The sequence below is a fragment of the Bombina bombina genome, chromosome 2 (assembly GCF_027579735.1).
Source record: "Bombina bombina isolate aBomBom1 chromosome 2, aBomBom1.pri, whole genome shotgun sequence".
In the NCBI taxonomy this organism is placed as follows: Eukaryota; Metazoa; Chordata; class Amphibia; order Anura; family Bombinatoridae; genus Bombina; species Bombina bombina.
This window is the reverse complement of record NC_069500.1, coordinates 235984395-236007104: the sequence shown is the minus strand read 5'-3', so window position 1 is coordinate 236007104 and position 22710 is coordinate 235984395. Positions and strand designations below refer to the sequence as shown.

Genomic DNA, 22710 nt, shown 5'->3' with positions numbered 1-22710 from the left:
CTGGTGGAAAAGGGTCTTTTCTACCACAAGAGAAGAAGAATAGACCTAAAGGACGTCAAAGTAATTTTTGTTACTTTCGTAACTTCAGAGGAAAGTCTTCCTCTCCCTCTTCCAAACAGGGACAGTCCAAGTCCTCTTGGAAGCCCAATCCGTCTTGGAACAAGGGGAAGCAATCAAAGAAACTTGCAGCTGAGTCTAAATCAGCATGAAGGGTTTGCCCCCAGTCTGGGACCGGATCAAGTGGGGGGCAGACATTCTCTGTTTTATCAAACATGGGTATAAGATGTCCCAGATTCTTGGGCTGTGGACATAGTGTCTCAAGGTTACAAAATAGAATTCAAAACTTTTCCACCCAGGAGCACTTTTCTCATCTCAAGATTATCTGCAAACCAGATAAAGAAAGGCATTCTTAAGTTGCAGGGCCTGGGGTTCTTTTCATATATGTTTGTGGTTCCCAAAAAAGAGGAAACTTTTCATCCGATTCTAGACCCAAAGTGTCTAAACGGGTTTCTCAGGGCACCGTCCTTTAAAATGGAAACCATTTCGTCCATTCTTCCCTTAATACAAGAGGGTCATTTCATGACGACCATAGACCTGAAGGATGCGTATCTTCATGTTCCCATCCACAGGGATCATCACAAGTTCCTGAGATTCGCCTTTCTAGACAAACACTTTCCGTTTGTGGCTCTTCCGTTTGGCCTTGCCACAGCTCCCAGAATTTTCTCAAAGGTTCCTGCGTGGCCTCACAGGATCTGGTATGCAGACCTAGTGAAGATGTCATCTCTTCCACCTTGAAGGCTGCCTCTCTCGGGGTCCATTCTTTCATCCAAATCTCATTTCTCTGAAGCTGACTGCTTGGAGATTGAACGCTTAGTTCTGTCTAAGCGTGTTTTTTCTGAGTTGGTCATTGAGACCATGATTCAGGCTCGCAAGCCTGTTACTAGGAAGATTTACCATAAGGTATGGCGTAAATACCTTTATTGGTGTGAATCCAAGGGCTACTCTTGGAGTAGGGTTAGGATTCCTTTAATTTTGTTTTTTCTCCAGGAAGGTCTGGAGAAGGGATTGTCAGTCCTCGGTAGGGTCAGATTTCTGTGTCATCTATTTTGTTACACAAGCATCTGGCGGATGTACCAGATGTTTAATCTTTTTGTCAGGCCCTGGTCAGAATCAGGCCTTTGTTTAAGTCTGTTGCTTCTCCTTGGAGTCTTAACCTTGTTCTTAAAGTTTTGTAGCAGGCTCCGTTTGAGCCATTGCATTCCATAAATATTAAGTTATCTTGGAAGGTTTTGTTTCTTATTGCTATTTCTTCTGCTCAGAAAATCTCGTAACTCTTGGCTTTGCAGTGTGATTCGCCTTATCTTATTTTTCATGCTGATAAGGCGGTTTTTCGTACTAAGTTTTCTTCCTAAAGTGGTTTCGGATAAAAATATTAATCAGGAAATTGTTGTTCCTTCTCTATGTTCTAATCCTTCTTCTCATAAGGAACGTTTGTTGCACAACCTGGATGTTGTGCATGCTCTAAAATTCTACCTACAGGCGACTAAGGATTTTCGTCAGTCTTCTGCCCTGTTTGTTTGTTTCTCTGGAAAGCATACGGGTCAGAAAGCTACTGCTACTTCTCTTTCTCTCTGGTTGAGAAGTATGATCCCTTTTGCTTATGAGACTGCTGGACAGCAGCCTCCTGAGAGAATAACAGCTCATTCCACTAGGGCTGTTTCGTCTTCTTGGGCTTTTAAAAATGAAGCTTCTGTGGAACAGATTTGCACGACTGCAACTTGGTCCTCTCTGTATACTTTTAAAATTTTTACAAATTTGATACTTTTGCCTCGGCTTAGACTTCTTTTGGGAAAAAGGTTCTTTAAGCGGTTCTGTTTAGGTCTGCCTGTCTTGTTTTCCCTCCCTAGTCATCTGTGTCCTCTAGCTTGGGTATTGGTTTCCACTAGTAATTGATGATGTTGTGGACTCCCAATATTTTAGGAAAGAAAACAAGATTTTTGCCTACCTGATAAATCTATTTCTTTCTGGATATGGAGAGACCACAACCCCAGCCTAATTTAAGACAGTTATTTTTTTTACTAAACCTCAGGCACCTCTACACCTTTGTTTTATTCCTTGTTTCCATTTTCCTTTGGTCGAATGACTGGGGATTGTGGGTAGGGGAGTGACACTTAAAGGGACATAATACTCATATGCTAAATCACTTGAAACTGATGCAGTATAACTGTAAAAAGCTGACGGGGAAAAAAACGGAAGATAGTTTACCTCACAATCTCTTCAGCTCATGAAAAAAGAAGAGTAGCCTTGTATTCAGATGTGTAAAAAAATGCTAAAGCTTTATTGGAACTCATGGAGGAGCAACCCTCCTATTTGCTAGTGTTCGTTGTGCTCACCGATGACGCCACACCCTGAAGTAGGAACACACTCAGCCAGAGAGGATGGAGAATCGTTGTCCACGCCGGAGCTGTGGATCTTACAACGTATAGTCTGCTGAGCTAGAGTTGGAAGTGTTCATATACGTTGGAAGTGGAGGAGCCACAGTAGCACACCGGTGAGTTATTACCACCCTTCCGCAAGGGGGATGCTACATAGCAGTGAACTGTCATTTTGAATTACTTTACACAAGCATTATTGTGGGATCAGTGGTTGTATTTTCTGTGTTATGATCAGTGAAATAGGGAGCCGTATAGCCAAAGCATCACTAACACTAACAGCTTATACAGAGAGGATTTGTTCTCCGTTTTCATCAATCTCCTCAGCTCAGCAGAGTAAGTTCTGTGTAAAAAGTTATCTTTCAGTTACTTCCCAGCTGCAGGTAAAAAAAATGAAGAAATGAACAGCAGCCAATCAGCATCAGCAGTGCTAAATTGAATAAGGAAATAATAATGCACGAAAGCACACTCCCTTAGCTGTTCCGGGACAGACATACTGATTTATTGCTTAAAGTCCTTTGCAAAGTCCTTTGAGGTTTGAATACATAGGACATTTTGAGGTAAAATATCTTTCTTTTTTACATAGCGATGTTCAGGTGATATTTTTTATTCAGCTTTTTACAGTTGTGCTGCATCACTTTCAAGTGTTTCAACATTTGGGTTTCATTGCCCTTTAACAGCTTTGCTGTGGTGCTCTTTGCCTCCTCCTGCTGGCCAGGAGTGATATTCCCACTAGTAATTGATGACATTGTGGACTCTCCATATCTGGAAAGAAATAGATTTATCAGGTAAGCATAAATCTTGTTTGTTTGTTTGTTTTTTTTTTTTTTTGGGGGGGGGGACACTGCACATATTTTTGAACATACTATATAGTCTTTTAAACCTAGTATGTGCTGTATAAGTATGACGGGTATCTTCTGTTGTGAATTTCAGGGCAGTGTGAAGATTGATGTACGGTTCCTTCTGGTCTTTAGTCTTGGTGTTTTTTTGCTTCAGTATGGCACAGCCTCAGCAAGTGGGAGGTACAGATGAAAAAGAGAAGACCACTGCCTTGAAAGGTATGAGCCTGACCCACTGACTTCAGTAATGTGTTGCACATGGAGTTATTTTACTTGCAGTAAGGTAGAATTGTGCACTGTTCGTTTCATAGATCACACAGCATTTGTATAGTTTCAAGATAAAAATGCATCTAAAGAAAGGTGACCTCATAGTTTGCGTATAGTTTTCCTGGTAACATTAACAAAAGCAAAAGCAGCTCTCTAGTGTAAAATAACTATTCACACTTCTTCAGTTAGATTTAGAACTTTGATTTCCAGTTCAGAATACTGTCTATTTATGGGTAAATACGGCTTTATAGTTTTATCTGGTGTCCTTTTAAAGGACATAAACAATAAGTCTGCGTGGATATGTTTTTTCCCTCTTATTTTCCTTTCCCCCAGAACATAAGGACCTTTGCTGACTAGTTACAAGTAATTTCATATAAATAGTAGTATGAACATGCGTTGTGCATCACACATATGAAGTAGAATAAAAAAAATAAAAAAAAACACTATGATGCAAAGCTATCCCCTCTTCTCTTCCCTTAAAGAGCCACAAATGGGCACGCACATGAATGCATTTAAATTTTGAATAAACCCATTTTGCAAAATACTTGTGCTAGCAACAGCTGTCATGGGTTTTAGTGGCATACATGCATATGCTGCAAGTGTCCTGTGTACCCACTTGTAAGCACCACACCTACTCAGCAGTGACTCAGTTGGCATCATACAGGCCACATACAGGACTCTCTGAGCAGATATGTTGTTTGAACTCTGCTGTGCTGAAACACTAATTTTGCTGCAATAAATGTTTTTGTAAGAGTTAAATGATCTGACAATGTAGAGACGCCTCAAAAATCGGTCCTGACCGATTTCTAGGCTGTGACTTTGCCCCTCCATTTTCACACTGTCACACTGCACACATAAGAACCCTTCATCCTCTCTATTTGCTCCTGTAATTGTGCGTGTTCTGATGGGATTTGTTGTTTCTGTGCATGCGTGGGAGCTACCGTTCACTGCACAGCCTGTGGCTAATTCCTTTGCCATTAAAAGTCCAAAATACAGTGCTGTTTAGAGCATGTACAATGGATGTTATCAGCCCTCAAAAGTGAGTGTAGGAGCAAACCACAGTGAGCACCCCAAGCAGTAGTACTGTCAGCGTTTGCATGATAGAGATAATGGCCCTCACAAGACCAGCTGTATAGTGCAGGTGGACAGTAAGCAACCTTTACAGCAACACTGTTATAGTGCGCACAACATGGTTGCTACTTCCATTCTGTGTATGCTCTGACAAGAGTTTTTTTTCATATAAAGCGAATTCCCAAACCAATATGTTTCTGGTTTTAAGAAAACAAACATTAGTCACACATTTTTTTTGAAACCATATAAAACATTTCTACCATCTTCTCAGGCAAACTAAAAGCAAAATTACTTTTAAAAAGAGGGACCAAAGACATTAGACAATAAATATCATTAGATTATATAAGCTTTGTTAAAGGAGCATGAAACACATTTTTTCTTTCATGATTAAGTTCGACCATACAATTTTAAACAACTGCAATTTTGTTTTTGTTTTCTTCTGTTAAGTGTGATCAGTCCACGGGTCATCATTACTTCTGGGATATTACTCCTCCCCAACAGGAAGTGCAAGAGGATTCACCCAGCAGAGCTGCACACAGCTCCTCCCCTCTACGTCACCCCCAGTCATTCTCTTGCACCCAACGACTAGATAGGATGTGTGAGAGGACTATGGTGATTATACTTAGTTTTATATCTTCAATCAAAAGTTTGTTATTTTAAAATAGCACCGGAGTGTGTTATTACCTCTCTGGCAGAGTTTGAAGAAGAATCTACCAGAGTTTTACTATGATTTTAGCCGGAGTAGTTAAGATCATATTGCTGTTTCTCGGCCATCTGAGGAGAGGTAAACTTCAGATCAGGGGACAGCGGGCAGATGAATCTGCATAGAGGTATGTAGCAGCTTTTATTTTCTGACAATGGAATTGATGAGAAAATCCTGCCATACCGATATAATGTCATGTATGTAGACTTTACACTTCAGTATTCTGGGGAATGGTACTTCACTAGAATTACACTGTAAAAAGTACATAAAGCTTTTTAATAAATAAGAAATTATGTTTAACGTTTTTGCTGGAATGTAAAATCGTTTTCATTTGCTGAGGTACTGAGTGAATAAATGTTTGGGCACTATTTTTCCACTTGGCAGTTGCTTAATCTTTTTTCTGACAGTTTCTGTTCTCTCTCACTGCTGTGTGTGAGGGGGAGGGGCCTTTTTTGGCGCTTTTGCTACGCATCAGAAATTTCAGTCAGCAGCTCATTGTATTTCCTGCATGATCCGGTTCATATCTACAGAACTCAGGGGTCTTCAAAACTTATTTTGAGGGAGGTAATTTCTCTCAGCAGAGCTGTGAGAGTATAGTTGACTGAGATAAAAAACGTTTATTCTGTAATTTTTTCCTGTTTTCAGAATTAGTTGTCTTTTTTGCTAATGGGATTAAACCTTTGCTAAAGTTGTGTTGTTTACAAGGATTGAGGCTATAACTGTTTCAATTTATTAATTTTCAACTGTCATAAATCTTCTGTGCTTCTTAAAGGCACAGTACGTTTTTAATAATATTCTAATAGAATTGTATTCCAAGATGCAAGTTTATTTGCTAGTGTGTTAAACATGTCTGATTCAGAGGAAGATACCTGTGTCATTTGTTGCAATGCCAAAGTGGAGCCCAATAGAAATTTATGTACTAACTGTATTGATGCTACTTTAAATAAAAGTCAATCTGTACAAATTGAACAAATTTCACCAAACAACGAGGGGAGAGTTATGCCGACTAACTCGCCTCACGTGTCAGTACCTGCATCTCCCGCTCGGGAGGTGCGTGAGATTGTAGCGCCGAGCACATCTGGGCGGCCATTACAAATCACATTACAGGACATGGCTACTGTTATGACTGAAGTTTTGGCTAAATTACCAGAACTAAGAGGTAAGCGTGATCACTCTGGGGTGAGAACAGAGTGCGCTGATAATATTAGGGCCATGTCAGACACTGCGTCACAGGTGGCAGAACATGAGGACGGAGAACTTCATTCTGTGGGTGACGGTTCTGATCCAAACAGACTGGATTCAGATATTTCAAATTTTAAATTTAAGCTGGAAAACCTCCGTGTATTACTAGGGGAGGTGTTAGCGGCTCTGAATGATTGTAACACAGTTGCAATACCAGAGAAAATGTGTAGGTTGGATAAATATTTTGCGGTACCGGCGAGTACTGATGTTTTTCCTATACCTAAGAGACTTACTGAAATTGTTACTAAGGAGTGGGATAGACCTGGTGTGCCGTTCTCACCCCCTCCGATATTTAGAAAAATGTTTCCAATAGACGCCACCACACGGGACTTATGGCAAACGGTCCCTAAGGTGGAGGGAGCAGTTTCTACTTTAGCTAAGCGTACCACTATCCCGGTGGAGGATAGCTGTGCTTTTTCAAATCCAATGGATAAAAAATTAGAGGGTTACCTTAAGAAAATGTTTGTTCAACAAGGTTTTATATTGCAACCCCTTGCATGCATTGCGCCGGTCACGGCTGCAGCGGCATTCTGGATTGAGTCTTTGGAAGAGAACATTAGTTCAGCTACTCTGGACGACATTACGGACAGGCTTAGAGTCCTTAAACTAGCTAATTCATTCATTTCGGAGGCCGTAGTACATTTAACTAAACTTACGGCGAAGAATTCAGGATTCGCCATTCAGGCACGCAGGGCTCTGTGGCTAAAATCCTGGTCAGCTGATGTTACTTCTAAGTCTAAATTGCTTAATATACCTTTCAAAGGGCAGACCTTATTCGGGCCCGGGTTGAAAGAGATTATCGCTGACATTACAGGAGGTAAAGGCCATGCCCTGCCTCAGGACAAAGCCAAAGTTAAGGCTAGACAGTCTAATTTTCGTTCCTTTCGTAATTTCAAAGCAGGAGCAGCATCAACTTCCTCTGCACCAAAACAGGAAGGAGCTGTTGCTCGCTACAGACAAGGCTGGAAACCTAACCAGTCCTGGAACAAGGGCAAGCAGGCCAGGAAACCTGCTGCTGCCCCTAAAACAGCATGAATTGAGGGCCCCCGATCCGGGATCGGATCTAGTGGGGGGCAGACTTTCTCTCTTCGCCCAGGCTTGGGCAAGAGATGTCCAGGATCCCTGGGCGCTAGAGATAATATCTCAGGGATACCTTCTGGACTTCAAATACTCTCCTCCAAGAGAGAGATTTCATCTGTCAAGGTTGTCAACAATCCAGACAAAGAAAGAGGCTTTTCTACGCTGCGTACAAGAGCTCTTGTTAATGGGAGTAATCCATCCAGTTCCACGGTCGGAACAGGGACAAGGGTTTTACTCAAATCTGTTTGTGGTTCCCAAAAAAGAGGGAACTTTCAGACCAATCCTGGACTTAAAGATACTAAACAAATTCCTAAGAGTTCCATCGTTCAAGATGGAGACTATTCGGACAATTTTACCTATGATCCAAGAGGGTCAGTACATGACCACTGTAGATTTAAAAGATGCTTACCTTCACATACCGATTCACAAAGATCATTACCGGTACCTAAGGTTTGCCTTCCTAGACAGGCATTACCAGTTTGTGGCTCTTCCATTCGGATTGGCTACAGCTCCAAGAATCTTCACAAAGGTTCTGGGTGCTCTTCTGGCGGTACTAAGACCGCGGGGAATCTCGGTAGCTCCATACCTAGACGACATTCTGATACAAGCTTCAAGCTTTCAAACTGCCAAGTTTCATACAGAGTTAGTACTGGCATTTCTAAGGTCACATGGATGGAAGGTGAACGAAAAGAAAAGTTCACTCGTTCCACTCACAAGAGTTCCCTTCCTGGGGACTCTTATAGATTCTGTAGAAATGAAGATTTACCTGACAGAGGACAGGCTAACAAGATTTCAAAGTGCTTGCCGCACCCTTCATTCCATTCAACACCCGTCAGTGGCTCAATGCATGGAGGTAATCGGCTTAATGGTAGCGGCAATGGACATAGTACCCTTTGCACGCTTACACCTCAGACCACTGCAACTGTGCATGCTAAGTCAGTGGAATGGGGATTACTCAGACTTGTCCCCTTCTCTGAATCTGGATCAAGAGACCAGAAATTCTCTTCTATGGTGGCTTTCTCGGCCACATCTGTCCAGGGGGATGCCATTCAGCAGACCAGACTGGACAATTGTAACAACAGACGCCAGCCTTCTAGGTTGGGGTGCCGTCTGGAATTCTCTGAAGGCTCAGGGACAATGGAGTCAGGAGGAGAGTCTCCTGCCAATAAACATTCTGGAATTGAGAGCAGTTCTCAATGCACTCCTGGCTTGGCCCCAGTTGACAACTCGGGGGTTCATCAGGTTTCAGTCGGACAACATCACGACCGTAGCTTACATCAACCATCAGGGAGGGACAAGAAGCTCCCTAGCTATGATGGAAGTATCAAAGATAATTAGCTGGGCAGAGTCTCACTCTTGCCACCTGTCAGCAATCCACATCCCGGGAGTGGAGAACTGGGAGGCGGATTTCTTAAGTCGTCAGACTTTTCATCCGGGGGAGTGGGAACTTCATCCGGAGTTCTTTGCCCAAATACTTCGACGTTGGGGCAAACCAGAAATAGATCTCATGGCGTCTCGACAGAACGCCAAGCTTCCTCGTTACGGGTCCAGATCCAGGGATCCAGGAGCAGTCCTGATAGATGCCCTGACAGCACCTTGGGACTTCAGGATGGCTTACGTGTTTCCACCCTTCCCGATGCTTCCTCGATTGATTGCCAGAATCAAACAGGAGAGAGCATCAGTGATTCTAATAGCACCTGCATGGCCACGCAGGACTTGGTATGCAGACCTGGTGGACATGTCATCCTGTCCACCTTGGTCTCTACCTCTGAAACAGGACCTTCTGATACAGGGTCCTTTCAAACATCAAAATCTAACTTCTCTGAAGCTGACTGCTTGGAAATTGAACGCTTGATTTTATCAAGACGTGGGTTTTCTGAGTCAGTTATTGATACCTTAATACAGGCTAGGAAGCCTGTTACTAGAAGGATTTACCATAAGATATGGCGTAAATACCTATATTGGTGTGAATCCAAAGGTTACTCTTGGAGTAAGGTTAGGATTCCTAGGATATTGTCTTTTCTACAAGAAGGTTTAGAAAAGGGTTTATCTGCTAGTTCATTAAAGGGACAGATCTCAGCTCTGTCCATTCTGTTACACAAACGTCTGTCAGAAGTTCCTGACGTCCAGGCTTTTTGTCAGGCTTTGGCCAGGATTAAGCCTGTGTTTAAAACTGTTGCTCCACCATGGAGTTTAAACCTTGTTCTTAATGTTTTACAGGGCGTTCCATTTGAACCCCTTCATTCCATTGATATAAAGTTGTTATCTTGGAAAGTTCTATTTTTAATGGCTATTTCCTCGGCTCGAAGAGTCTCTGAATTATCAGCCTTACATTGTGATTCTCCTTATTTGATTTTTCATTCGGATAAGGTAGTTCTGCGTACTAAACCTGGGTTCTTACCTAAGGTAGTCACTAACAGGAATATCAATCAAGAGATTGTTGTTCCTTCTTTGTGTCCAAATCCTTCTTCGAAGAAGGAACGTTTACTGCACAACCTGGATGTAGTCCGTGCTCTAAAATTTTACTTACAGGCAACTAAGGAATTTCGACAAACGTCTTCCCTGTTTGTCGTTTACTCTGGTCAGAGGAGAGGTCAAAAGGCTTCTGCTACCTCTCTTTCTTTTTGGCTTCGTAGCATAATTCGTTTAGCTTATGAGACTGCTGGACAGCAGCCTCCTGAAAGAATTACAGCTCATTCTACTAGAGCTGTGGCTTCCACTTGGGCCTTCAAGAATGAGGCCTCTGTTGAGCAGATTTGCAAGGCTGCAACTTGGTCTTCGCTTCATACTTTTTCCAAATTTTACAAATTTGACACTTTTGCTTCCTCGGAGGCTATTTTTGGGAGAAAGGTTCTTCAGGCAGTGGTTCCTTCTGTATAAAGAGCCTGCCTATCCCTCCCGTCATCCGTGTACTTTTGCTTTGGTATTGGTATCCCAGAAGTAATGATGACCCGTGGACTGATCACACTTAACAGAAGAAAACATAATTTATGCTTACCTGATAAATTCCTTTCTTCTGTAGTGTGATCAGTCCACGGCCCGCCCTGTTTTTAAGGCAGGTAAATATTTTTTAATTTATACTCCAGTCACCACTACACCCTTGGCTTCTCCTTTCTCGTTGGTCCTTGGTCGAATGACTGGGGGTGACGTAGAGGGGAGGAGCTGTGTGCAGCTCTGCTGGGTGAATCCTCTTGCACTTCCTGTTGGGGAGGAGTAATATCCCAGAAGTAATGATGACCCGTGGACTGATCACACTACAGAAGAAAGGAATTTATCAGGTAAGCATAAATTATGTTTTTTTATGTACAGTTATTGTTTTCTTATTGAACTTTGTTGACAAGCATACCTAGTTAGGCTCAGGATCTGGGAGCTGGTTGGTGGCTGCACACATAAGCCTTTTGTCATTGGCTTGGCAATTTGTTCAGCTAACTCCCAGTAGTACACTGCTGCTCCTTCAATAAAGAATACCAAGAGAATGAAGTAAAATTAATAATAGAAGTAAATTGGAAAGTTGTTTATAAACGTATGCTCTATTTGAATTACAAAAGAAAAAATGGGGGTTTAGTATCCCTTTAAGAAGTTTGCATACTAATCCTCAGTGAGTCCATTTCATACTATTTGCATGGTTTGCTTCAGAACTAAACTGAGCAGTGTAACTGGAAAATTTTAAGGAGACAGTGGTCTGGATCTGGAAGACTAAAACTAAGTTGCTGGATATCTGTGCTGGTTACAAAAGGCTGCAGTAACTAACTAACTACATGAAGCCATGCAAAACGTGCACTAATTATTAATAGCATAGCCCTGTTACCTTAAAGGGACATTCACACAAATTTTTTTTAAAAAAAGATTACTACCCATTCCCCAGCTTTGCACAACCAACATTGTTATATTAATATACTTTATAACCTTTAAACCTCTAAATGTATGCCTGTTTCTAAGCCACTAAAGACAGCCTTCGATCACATGCTTTTCTTTCATGTAATTGGCAAGAGTCCATGAGCTAGTGACATATGGGATATACAATCCTACCAGGAGGGACAAAGTTTCCCAAACCTCAAAATGCCTATTAATACACCCCTCACCACACCCACAATTCAGTTTTACAAACTTTGCCTCCTATGGAGGGGGTGAAGTAAGTTTGTGCTAAGATTTCTACGTTAATATGCGCTTCTCAGCATTGTTGAAGCCCAATTCCTCTCAGAGTACAGCGAATTGAAGGGAATATCGCTTATTGAATACAATGATTTCCCTAACAGGGGTCTATTTCATAGGTTCTCTGTTATCGGTCGTAGAGATTCATCTCCTACCTCCCTTTTCAGATAGATGATATACTCTCAATATACCATTACCTCTACTAATAACTGTTTTAGTACTGGTTTGGCTATCTGCTATATGTGGATGGGTGTCTTTTGGTAAGTATGTTTTTTATTACTTAAGACACCTCAGCTATGGTTGGGCACTTTATGCATTTATATAAAGTTCTAAAAATATGTATTGTACTCATATTTACCATGAGTCAGGTTCAAGACATTCCTTCTGCAGACTGTCAGTTTCATATTTGGGGAATATAAACATTTTTTTAAGAAATTTATTTCTTATCTGGGGTTTAGTCTTTTTTTCAATTGACTACTTCTTGCAAATAGTGGGTGGTATTAGGCCCGCGGGTGCGTCAAATGCTAAACTTTATTGCGTCATTCTTGGCACGAAAATATTTTTGGCTCAAAAAAATACATCTATGATGCAACTTTGTCATTTCCGGCCTCATACTTGACCCCAAGACCTTTCACACGGTTGCGTCATTAGTGACGCGAGTGTGTCATTTCCGGTTATTTTTGGCGCCAAAAAAGTTTGTTACGTTGTGCGTCATACTTGGCGCCAAACTTTTTCATTATTTCAATACCCCATGAATGTTTGCCTCCTGCTTTTTACTCCATCAGAGGGCTATGCTATTTGCATTTTTTCCCATTCCTGAAACTGTCATATAAGGAAATAGATAATTTTGCTTTATATGTTGTTTTTTCTCTTACATTATGCAAGATGTCTCAGTCTGATCCTGTCTCAGAAGTTTCTGCTGGAAAATTGCTGCCTGACATCGGTTCTACCAAAGCTAAGTGCATTTGTTGTAAAATTGTAGAAATTATTTCGCCGAATGTCATTTGTAATAGTTGTCATGATAAACTTTTACATTCAGATAGTGTATCCATCAGTAATAGTACATTGCCAGTTGGCAGTTCCTTCAACTTCTAATGTGCATGATATACCTGTAAATTTTAAAGAATTTGTTTCTGATTCTATCCTGAAGGCTTTGTCTGCATTTCCACCTTCTAATAAACATAAAAGGTATTTTAAAACTTCTCATTTAGCTGATGAAATTTCAAATGACCAACAACATAATAATTTATCCTCTTCTGATGAGGATCTATCTGATACAGAAGATCCTTCCTCAGATATTGACACTGACAAATCTACTTATTTATTTAAAATAGAGTATATGCGTTCTTTATTAAAAGAAGTGTTAATTACTTTGGATATTGAGGTAACCAGTCCAATTGACGTTCAGTCTAATAAACGTTTAAATGCTGTTTTTAAACCTCCTGTGGTTTCTCCAGGGGTTTTTCCTATTCCTGAGGCTATTTCTGATATGATTTCTAGGTAATGGAATAAGCCAGGTACTTCTTTTATTCCTTCTTCAAGGTTTAAAAAATTGTATCTTTTACCAGCAAAATCTATAGAGTTTTGGGAAAAAATCCCCAAAGTTGATGGGGCTATTTCTACTCTTGCTAAACGTACCACTATTCCTATGGAAGATAGTACTTCCTTTAAGGATCCTTTAGATAGGAAGCTTGAATCTTATCTAAGGAAGGCCTATTTATATTCAGGTCATCTTCTCAGACCTGCAATTTCTTTGGCTGATGTTGCAGATGCATCAACTTTCTGGTTGGAGAATTTAGCGCAACAAGAATTGGATTCTGATATATCTAGCATTATTAGCTTACTGCAACATGCTAATCATTTTATTTGTGATGCCATTTTTGATATTATCAAAATTGATGTTAGATCCATGTCTTTAGCTATTTTAGCTAGAAGAGCTTTGCGGCTTAAATCTTGGAATGCTGATATGACATCTAAATCTAGATTACTATCTCTTTCTTTCCAAGGTAATAATTTATTTGGTTCTCAATTGGATTCTATTATTTCAACTGTCACTGGGGGAAAGGGAGTTTTTTTGCCTCAGGATAAATAACCTAAGAGTAAATCTAAGGCTTCTAACCGTTTTCGTTCCTTTCGTCAGAATAAGGAACAAAAAATCATTCCTCCCCCCAAGGAATTTGCTTCCAATTGGAAGCCTTCCTCAAATTGGAATAAATCCAAGCCATTTAGGAAACCAAAGTCAGCCCCTAAGTCCGCATCAAGGTGCAGCCCTCATTCCAGCTCAGCTGGTAGGGGGCAGAATAAGGTTTTTCAAGGATATTTGGATAAAATCTGTCCAAAATCATTGGATTCAGAGCATTGTCTCTCAAGGGTATCGAATAGGATTCAGGGTAAGACCTCCTGTGAGAAGATTTTCTCTCTCACGCATCCCAGTAAATCCAGTAAAAGCTCAGGCTTTCCTGAAGTGTGTTTCAGACCTGGAGTCTTCAGGGGTAATTATGTCAGTTCCTCCTCAGGAACAAGGTTTGGGGTTTTATTCAAACCTATTCGTTGTACAAAAGAAAGAGAAAATTTATTCAGACCAGTTCTGGATCTGAAAATTTTGAATTGTTATGTAAGAGTACCAACTTTCAAGATGGTGACTATAAGGACTATTCTGCCTTTTGTTCAGCGAGGACATTATAAGTCCAGAATAGACTTGCAGGATGCATACCTTCATATTCCGATTCATCAAGAACACTATCAGTTTCTGAGATTCTCTTTTCTAAACAAGCATTACCAATTTGTTGCTCTTCCATTACGCCTAGCAACAGCTCCAAGAATCTTTTCAAAGGTTCTGGGTGCCCTACTATCTGTAATCAGAGAACAGGGTATTGCGGTGTTTCCTTATTTGGACGATATCTTGGTACTAGCTCAGTCTTTACGTACTGCAGAATCTCACATGAATCAACTAGTGTTGTTTCTTCGGAAACCTGGTTGGAGGATCAATTTACCAAAAAGTTTCTTGATTCCTCAGACAAGGGTCACCTTTTTAGGCTTCCAGATAGATTCAGTGTCCATGACTTTGTCTCTAACAGACAAGAGACGTTTAAAATTGGTTTCAGCCTGCCGGCACCTTCAGTCTCAGTTATTCCCTTCAGTGGCTATGTGCATGGAAGTTTTAGGTCTCATGACTGCAGCATCGGACGCGATCCCCTTTGCTCGTTTTTACATGAGACCTCTACAGCTTTGTATGCTGAATCAATTGTGCATGGATTATACAAAGATATCACAATTAATATCCTTGAATCCCAATGTACGACACTCTCTGACATGGTGGATAGATCACCATTGTTTAGTTCAAGGGGCTTCTTTTGTTTGGCCAACCTGGACCGTGATCACAACAGATGCAAGTATTTCAGGTTGGGGAGCTGTTTGGGGATCTCTGACAGCACAAGGGGTTTGGAAATCTCAAGAGGCGAGATTACCAATAAATATTTTAGAACTCTGTGCAATTCTCAGAGCTCTTCAGTTTTGGCCTCTGCTAAAGAGAGAACCGTTCATTTGTTTTCAGACAGACAATATCACAACAGTGGCTTATGTCAATCATCACGGTGGGACTCACAGTCCCCAAGCTATGAAAGAAGTATCTCGGATACTTGTTTGGGTGGAATCCAGCTCCTGTCTAATCTCTGCGGTGCATATCCCAGGTGTAGACAATTGGGAGGCGGATTATCTCAGCCGCCAGACTTTACATCCAGGGGAGTGGTCTCTCCATCCAGATGTGTTTTCTCAGATTGTTCAGATGTGGGGTCTTCCAGAGATATATCTCATGGCCTCTCATCTAAACAAGAAACTTCCCAGATACCTGTCCAGGTCCAGGGATGTTCAGGCGGATGCAGTGGATGCGCTGACACTTCCTTGGTGTTATCATCCTGCTTACATTTTCCTGCCTCTAGTTCTGCTTCCAAGAGTGATCTCCAAAATCATCATGGAACAGTCATTTGTGTTGCTGGTGGCTCCAGCATGGCCACACAGGTTTTGGTATGCGGATCTGGTTCGGATGTCCAGTTGCCTGCCTTGGCCACTTCCGTTACGGCCAGACCTACTATCTCAAGGTCCCTTTTTCCATCAGGATCTCAAATTTTTTAAATTTGAAGGTATGGAAATTGAACGCTTAGTACTAAGTCATAGAGGTTTCTCTGACTCAGTGATTAATACTATGTTACAAGCTCGTAAATCTGTCTCTAGAAAGATTTATTATAGAGTTTGGAAGACTTAAATTTCATGGTGTTCTTCTCATAAATTCTCCTGGCATTCTTTTAGAATTCCTCGAATTTTACAGTTTCTTCAGGATGGTTTGGATAAGGGTTTGTCTGCAAGTTCTTTGAAAGGACAAATCTCCGCGCTCTCTGTTTTATTTCACAGAAAGATTGCTATACTTCCTGGTATACACTGTTTTGTACAGGCTTTAGTTCGTATTAAGCCTGTTATTAAATCAATTTTTCCTCCTTGGAGTCTTAATTTGGTTCTGAAGGCTTTACAGGCTCCTCCATTTGAACCTATGCATTCTTTGGACATTAAACTACTTTCTTGGAAAGTGTTGTTTCTTTTGGCCATCTCTTCTGCTAGAAGAGTTTCTGAGTTATCTGCTCTTTCTTGTGTGTCTCCTTTTCTGATTTTTCATCAGGATAAGGCAGTTTTGCAGACTTCTTTTCAATTGTTACCTAAGGTTGTGAATTCTAACAACATTATTAGAGAAATTGTTGTCCCTTCCTTGTGTCCTAATCCTAAGAATTCTTTGGAAAGATTCTTACATTCTTTGGATGTGGTAAGAGCTTTGAAATATTATGTGGAAGCTACTAAAGATTTCAGGAAGACTTCCAGTCTATTTGTTTTATTTTCTGGTCCTAGGAAAGGTCAGAAGGCTTCTGCTATTTCCTTGGCTTCTTGGTTGAAACTTTTGATCCATCAAGCTTATTTGGAGTCGGGTCGGGCCCCACCTCAGAGAATTACAGCTCATTCTACTAGATCAGTCTCCACTTGGTGGGCTTTTAAGAATGAAGCTTCAGTTGATCAGATTTGCAAAGCGGCAACTTGGTCCTCTTTTCATACATTTACTAAATTCTATCGTTTTGATGTATTTGCTTCTTCGGAAGCAGTTTTTGGTAGAAAAGTTCTTCAGGCAGCTGTTTCAGTTTGATTCTTCTGCTTTTGATTTGTTTTTTTTCTTTCAAAAATTAAAATAAACTTATTTTTTTGGGTTGTGGAATTATTTTTTCAGCGGAATATGGCTGTTTTTATTTTTATTCCCTCCCTCTCTAGTGACTCTTGAGTGGAGATCCACATCTTGGGTATTGCTATCCCATATGTCACTAGCTCATGGACTCTTGCCAATTACATGAAAGAAAACATAATTTATGTAAGAACTTACCTGATAAATTAATTTATTTCATATTGGCAAGAGTCCATGAGGCCCACCCTTTTTATGGTGGTTATGATTTTTTGTATAAAGCACAATTATTTCCAAATTTCCTTTGTTGATGCTTTCTACTCCTTTCTTTATCACCCCACTGCTTGGCTATTCGTTAAACTGAATTGTGGATGTGGTGAGGGGTGTATTTTGAGGTTACGGAAACTTTGCCCCTCCTGGTAGGATTGTATATCCCATATGTCACTAGCTCATGGACTCTTGCCAATATGAAAGAAATAAATTTATCAGGTAAGTTCTTACATAAATTATGTTTTTTTATTTGCTTTTCACAACAGGGGAGAGCTAGTTCATGTGAGCCATATAGTTAACATTATGCTCATGTCCGTGGGTTGTGCACAACACAGCACTATTTGGCTAAAATGCAAGTCAGTAGATAAGAAATAGTCATGTGATCAGGGGGCTGTCAGAAGAGGCTTAGATACAAGGTAATCACAGAGGTAAAAAGTATATTAATATAACGATATTGACTGTACAGTGGGTAATAAAGGGATTATCTAACTTTTAAACAATCATTTTTTTTAGTTGACTGTCCCTTTTTAAGCTATAGAAATCATACAAGTTTTTAGTGATTATCTTTGGGACTTTATTTAATAACTTATGCTTTTGGTTTAGGTCCCTCATATGGGCTATGGTGGATGTCTCTTTATTTTAATGGGAGTTGTTTTTTTTTTAATAGGATTAGGGAATTGGTTTTGATATGCATTGAGGTTTTTTTTATTTTTTAAAGTTCCTAGAAAGCTGTATAAATAGAATATTTTTAATTTTTTTGCATAAGAAGGCTGAATTCCCTTTCTTTTTAAGAAATCATAAGAATTGTTTGGATTTCTACTGCTTTCACTTATAATTTAATTTTGTTAGAGTCTGTATCAATACTAATGTTTTAATTGGTTCGTACATAGGTATTATATTTTTTGTTTTCTTAAAGAATTTTTTCGGGTTTCATGTCCCTTTAAGTTTGTTACTGATGGATCTAGGGGTGGCCATTCCCCGTTAAATTTGAAGTACAGCTACAAAGGTTTCTCCTAGTCTGAAATACATTACAGTGCTCAACAAAAATACCATGGAAATGATTTTTTTTCATTTATCTTTAGCTATGTGTTTAATAGCAGAGGATTTAGAAAATGTGCTATGCTGTGATAGAAGCCAATCTGATGAATCCAGGAAGGCTAATCTACTCATGGTACACTTATTATTGCAGCCATTGTAACTGTAAGTAGGATTTAGTCTGTTAACATGTTCAATTGCAGCTTACACTTTTGTGTTATGATATAGTTTTCAACCTAATAAGGTGCAAATGTTCTGTAATCTTTGGCTTTTTATGATTTGGGAACATTATAAAAAAAAATTCTGGTTAACTTATTTTGCTTTTTTTTTGTTACAGTCACTTTTTGGGTGTTTTGTTCAGAATCAAATAAAAATTAGTTACTGAATGAGACTCTGATAATACTACATACGTTAATATAAGACCCAGTTTGTTCAATTTCTGTCAGGGTGTGTCTTATAGACAGTACAAAAATGATGAAGTGTCATATCATGCAGTGCTGTATTGCTCTGGGCTTATTTCTCCTTCACATATAGAAATGATGGGAACGCCCCTTGGAGAAGTAAAGCAAAATCTGCCTTTTAATAATTTCACACAGGATCTCACAGTGCTGGAGGATCATTTTAGATAATCTCACCTAAACATCATCATGATCTAAAGCCCTCTGCTCTGTCAAGATTATCTAACAAGTCCATTCAGTACTGAGGTCCACCAAAGAATTTTATAGGGCAAACTTTAGCATGAGAGCTTTTTATCTACCTATGTAGGGTTTTGAAAGTGAAGGTGTGATACATGCATTGCAATATACAGGTAGCCCTCAATTTACGCCGGGGTTAGGTTCCAGAAGGAATGGTTGTAAATCGAAACCGTTGTAAATTGAAACCCAGTTTATAATGTAAGTCAATGGGAAGTGAGGGAGATAGGTTCCATGCCCCTCTCAAAATTGACATAAGTAACACCTAATACATTATTTTTAATGCTTTGAAATGAAGACTTTAAATGCTAAACAGCATTATAAACCTAATAAAATAATCACACACCACAGTATATATAATTAAACTAAGTTAAATGAACAAAAATAAAATAATCACACAACACAGACTTCACTTGCATTTTTCTGCAAACAGTTCTTTCTATGCATTCTAATCTGGACTGATTTATAGACAGGAAGATCTTGTTCCTTTGAAATCTGCTCGATAGCTCAGGTCTGGTTAAACTGATTAATTTCAGCTTGCTTGGCTTTGCTGCAACACAAGGGGACAGCTCCACCTACTGGCTATTTTAATAAATGCACTGCTTCTCAATGCTTTTCAATAGCAGTCACATGACTGGAAAAAAAGTTGTTATTCGGAAACGGTATAAATTGAACCGTTGTAAAACGAGGGCCACCTGTAATGCTCAAAAAGGGCTCCCAAACATTTTGTGAGATTTCTCTCCTTTACAGCAGTGTTTTGATCATCAGGCCCCTACTGTCTACCTTGCGTCAGAATTGTGTCCGTAATTCTAAGATACAAGTTTATCTGTGAAATTCCCGGTAGAGAAGGGGTTAAAGTTACAGTAAAGTCAAAATTAAACTTAAATGTATTGGATAGAACGTGGGATTTTAAACAACTTTAATTTACTTTTATTATCAATTTCGCTTAGTTCACTTGGTATCCTTTTTTTTAAAGATTAACCCTAGGTGAGCTCAAGAGCTTGCATGCATCTTTTAGCCATTTGGCAGCAGTGTTTGCAACATTGTTTATAGAAATGTTATACATAGAGGCAAACGATGATGACATAGAGTGCTATAGACACATGAACACTTCTAAGCGCCTATCAGCCATGCCAAAGAAAATTTGATAATAGAAGTTGGGAAAGTTGTTTCAAATCACATGCTTTGTCCAATCCATTTGAATTTCATTTTGACTTTACTGTTGCTTTAATTAGGTGTATGCATAACAGCATATGGTGTTCTGCATTACTTAGAGAATTTCACAGTTTGGGAATATTAGCAAAATGTATTATTTATATTATGCTATTGTCTAAAACTTGGTTAAAGTATTTCACTAATGAATTATCAAATAATTTTTTAATGTTATTAATAATGTAGGGTTAATTATATTCTTTTTGAACAGTCATATGCAGTTTATACTCTTTCCCCCCCCCCACATTTAATTTGAAAACGTAAAACAATCTGAGGAGCTAGCGTGTGGCGTCCATTTATTGGTCGCATTGTGCTTCAGCTCGACTGGCAACCTAATCCAAGATATAGGGTTTTGGTTTGTGACACAGCTTTTCTGCCTTCAGTAGCAGTCTTTTTATTTTGGGTCCTCATATATTTAAGCCTCAACACCATCCCAACTACCTGGACTTCTCATGAGTGCCATAGAGAAACTACTAAATGATAATTTCCACAAACTTCTGCAGCGCATTTCTAAAATGTTCCTCCCTGATGCTATTGATCCAGCTAGGATGACTCCCAAAGGGGACCAGAGGGCTGGCACTAAACAGCAAAAGAACTACACAACTTTTTGAGGGTCACACATCTGATAAGGCTTTAGCAGATACGGAGATGGGGATAATTTTGTTACTATCTTTTAATGCTAACAAAAAATAGTTATTGCTAACAATAGGCCTTGCATACCTACTAATATCTCGAGAGGAGTTACAGATGGCGTCATATGGTCTTAAAGAGTATATGGTAAGGATGTCTTGCAGTACATGCAATTTTACGCTTCTGTTCCTACAGTTTGAACAAGCTAGGCTAGGACACTTTTGATAGTGCCTTCACTACAATGAATCATTTAAATATTTCCCAAGTGAGAGGGCTATACCCCCAGAGATGGTCTATCAAAGAAGATAATCTACTTTGGCAAAATGGAGTGGCCTTTGGTAGAGATGTCGCAGTGTATGCTTACTTATGGCACTTCCTTATGATATGTAGCCTTTACATCTGCTATTGTCCATTGGTTTATGTAAATCTGGACTTCTCATGTCGTCCTTCCATCAGATGGATCTGTACTTTTGGTACTGGCAGAAGACAGTCTTTATATACCGGCTTCTCAGAGTCTAAATAACTGAGTAATGCTGTAGGAAGATCTTATCCTTTATAAGATAAATGGGAATGATTAAAAGTAATGTTTCTCTTGTTAAGTGTGTTCAGTCCACGGGTCATCCATTACTTATGGGATATATTCTCCTTCCCAACAGGAAGTTGCAAGAGGATCACCCAAGCAGAGCTGCTATATAGCTCCTCCCCTCACATGTCATATCCAGTCATTCTCTTGCAACCCTCAACAAAGAAGGAGGTCGCGAGAGGAGCTGGAGTTTTTACTTAACTATTCTTCAATCAAAAGTTTGTTATTTTAAATGGCACCGGAGTGTGCTGTTTTTCTATCTCAGGCAGTATTTGGAAGAAGAAACTGCCTGCGTTTTTTATCTATGATCTTAGCAGGCGTAACTAAGATCCACTGGCTGTTCTCGACATTCTGAGGAGTGGGGTAACTTCAGAAACTGGGAATAGCATGCGGGGTCCTCCGCAAATGAGGTATGTGCAGTACTTTATTTTCTGGGAATGGAATTGACTAAGAAAATACTGCTGTTACCGTATGATGTAAGTACAGCCTTAAATGCAGTAGTAGCAACTGGTATCAGGCTGATAAATGTATGCGCAGTCGAGTTATATTCTAGGGACTAGAATTTGACTGAGAAAATACTGTTAACACTAAAATAATACTTGAGCCTTCTCTGCAGTGGTAGCGACTGGTAGCAGGCTTAGTGATAGCTTTGCATGACATTGAAAAATGTTGTTTTTTAATAAAACGTTTACTGGCCTGTTATTCGTTTTTTGTGAGGTACTTTGGTGATAAATCGCTTTGGGCATGATTTTTTCCACATGGCTAACATATTTTTCTGCATGGAAACCGTTATATCAGGGCTCCCACTGTTGTGATTGGAGTGGGAGGGCCCTTGTTTTAGCGCCTTGTTGCGCAGTTAAAATTATTGCACAGTCTTTCTGCTTCTTCCTCCTTGATCCAGGACGTCTCTAGAGAGCTCAGGGGTCTGCAAATTTCATTTGTGAGGGAGGTAATCAGTCACAGCAGATCTGTGACAGTGTGCTGACTGTGATTAAAAGCGTTAAATCTTAATTGATATCTGTTTTATCCGTTTTGGGTATCGAGGGATTAATCATCTTTTTGCTAATGGGTGCAATCCTCTGCTAATAGTACACTTCTTGTTAAGAATTGTTTAATATATCTGTATTTTTGAAGCGCTGCAGCGTTTTTTTATATTGCTTGTAAAACTTATTGAAAGTGATTTCCAAGCTTGTTAGTTTCATTGCTAAGTCTGTTTTAAACATGTCTGATTCAGAGGAAACTGTTTGTTCATCATGTTCAAAAGCCAATGTGGAGCCCAATAGAACGATG

At 39.7% G+C, this 22710-nt stretch overlaps 1 protein-coding gene across 1 annotated transcript in view; it reads left to right on the top strand.

The window, feature by feature from the left end:
* The window catches only part of FAM172A (family with sequence similarity 172 member A), a 1196638-nt gene that overhangs the window by 137466 nt on the left and 1036462 nt on the right, over positions 1 to 22710 (top strand). The window contains exon 2 of the mRNA XM_053701490.1: positions 3366 to 3490. Within this exon, the coding sequence (XP_053557465.1) occupies positions 3382 to 3490 (109 nt within the window). The 5' untranslated portion in view covers positions 3366 to 3381. The remainder of the gene's footprint in view (positions 1 to 3365; positions 3491 to 22710) is intronic.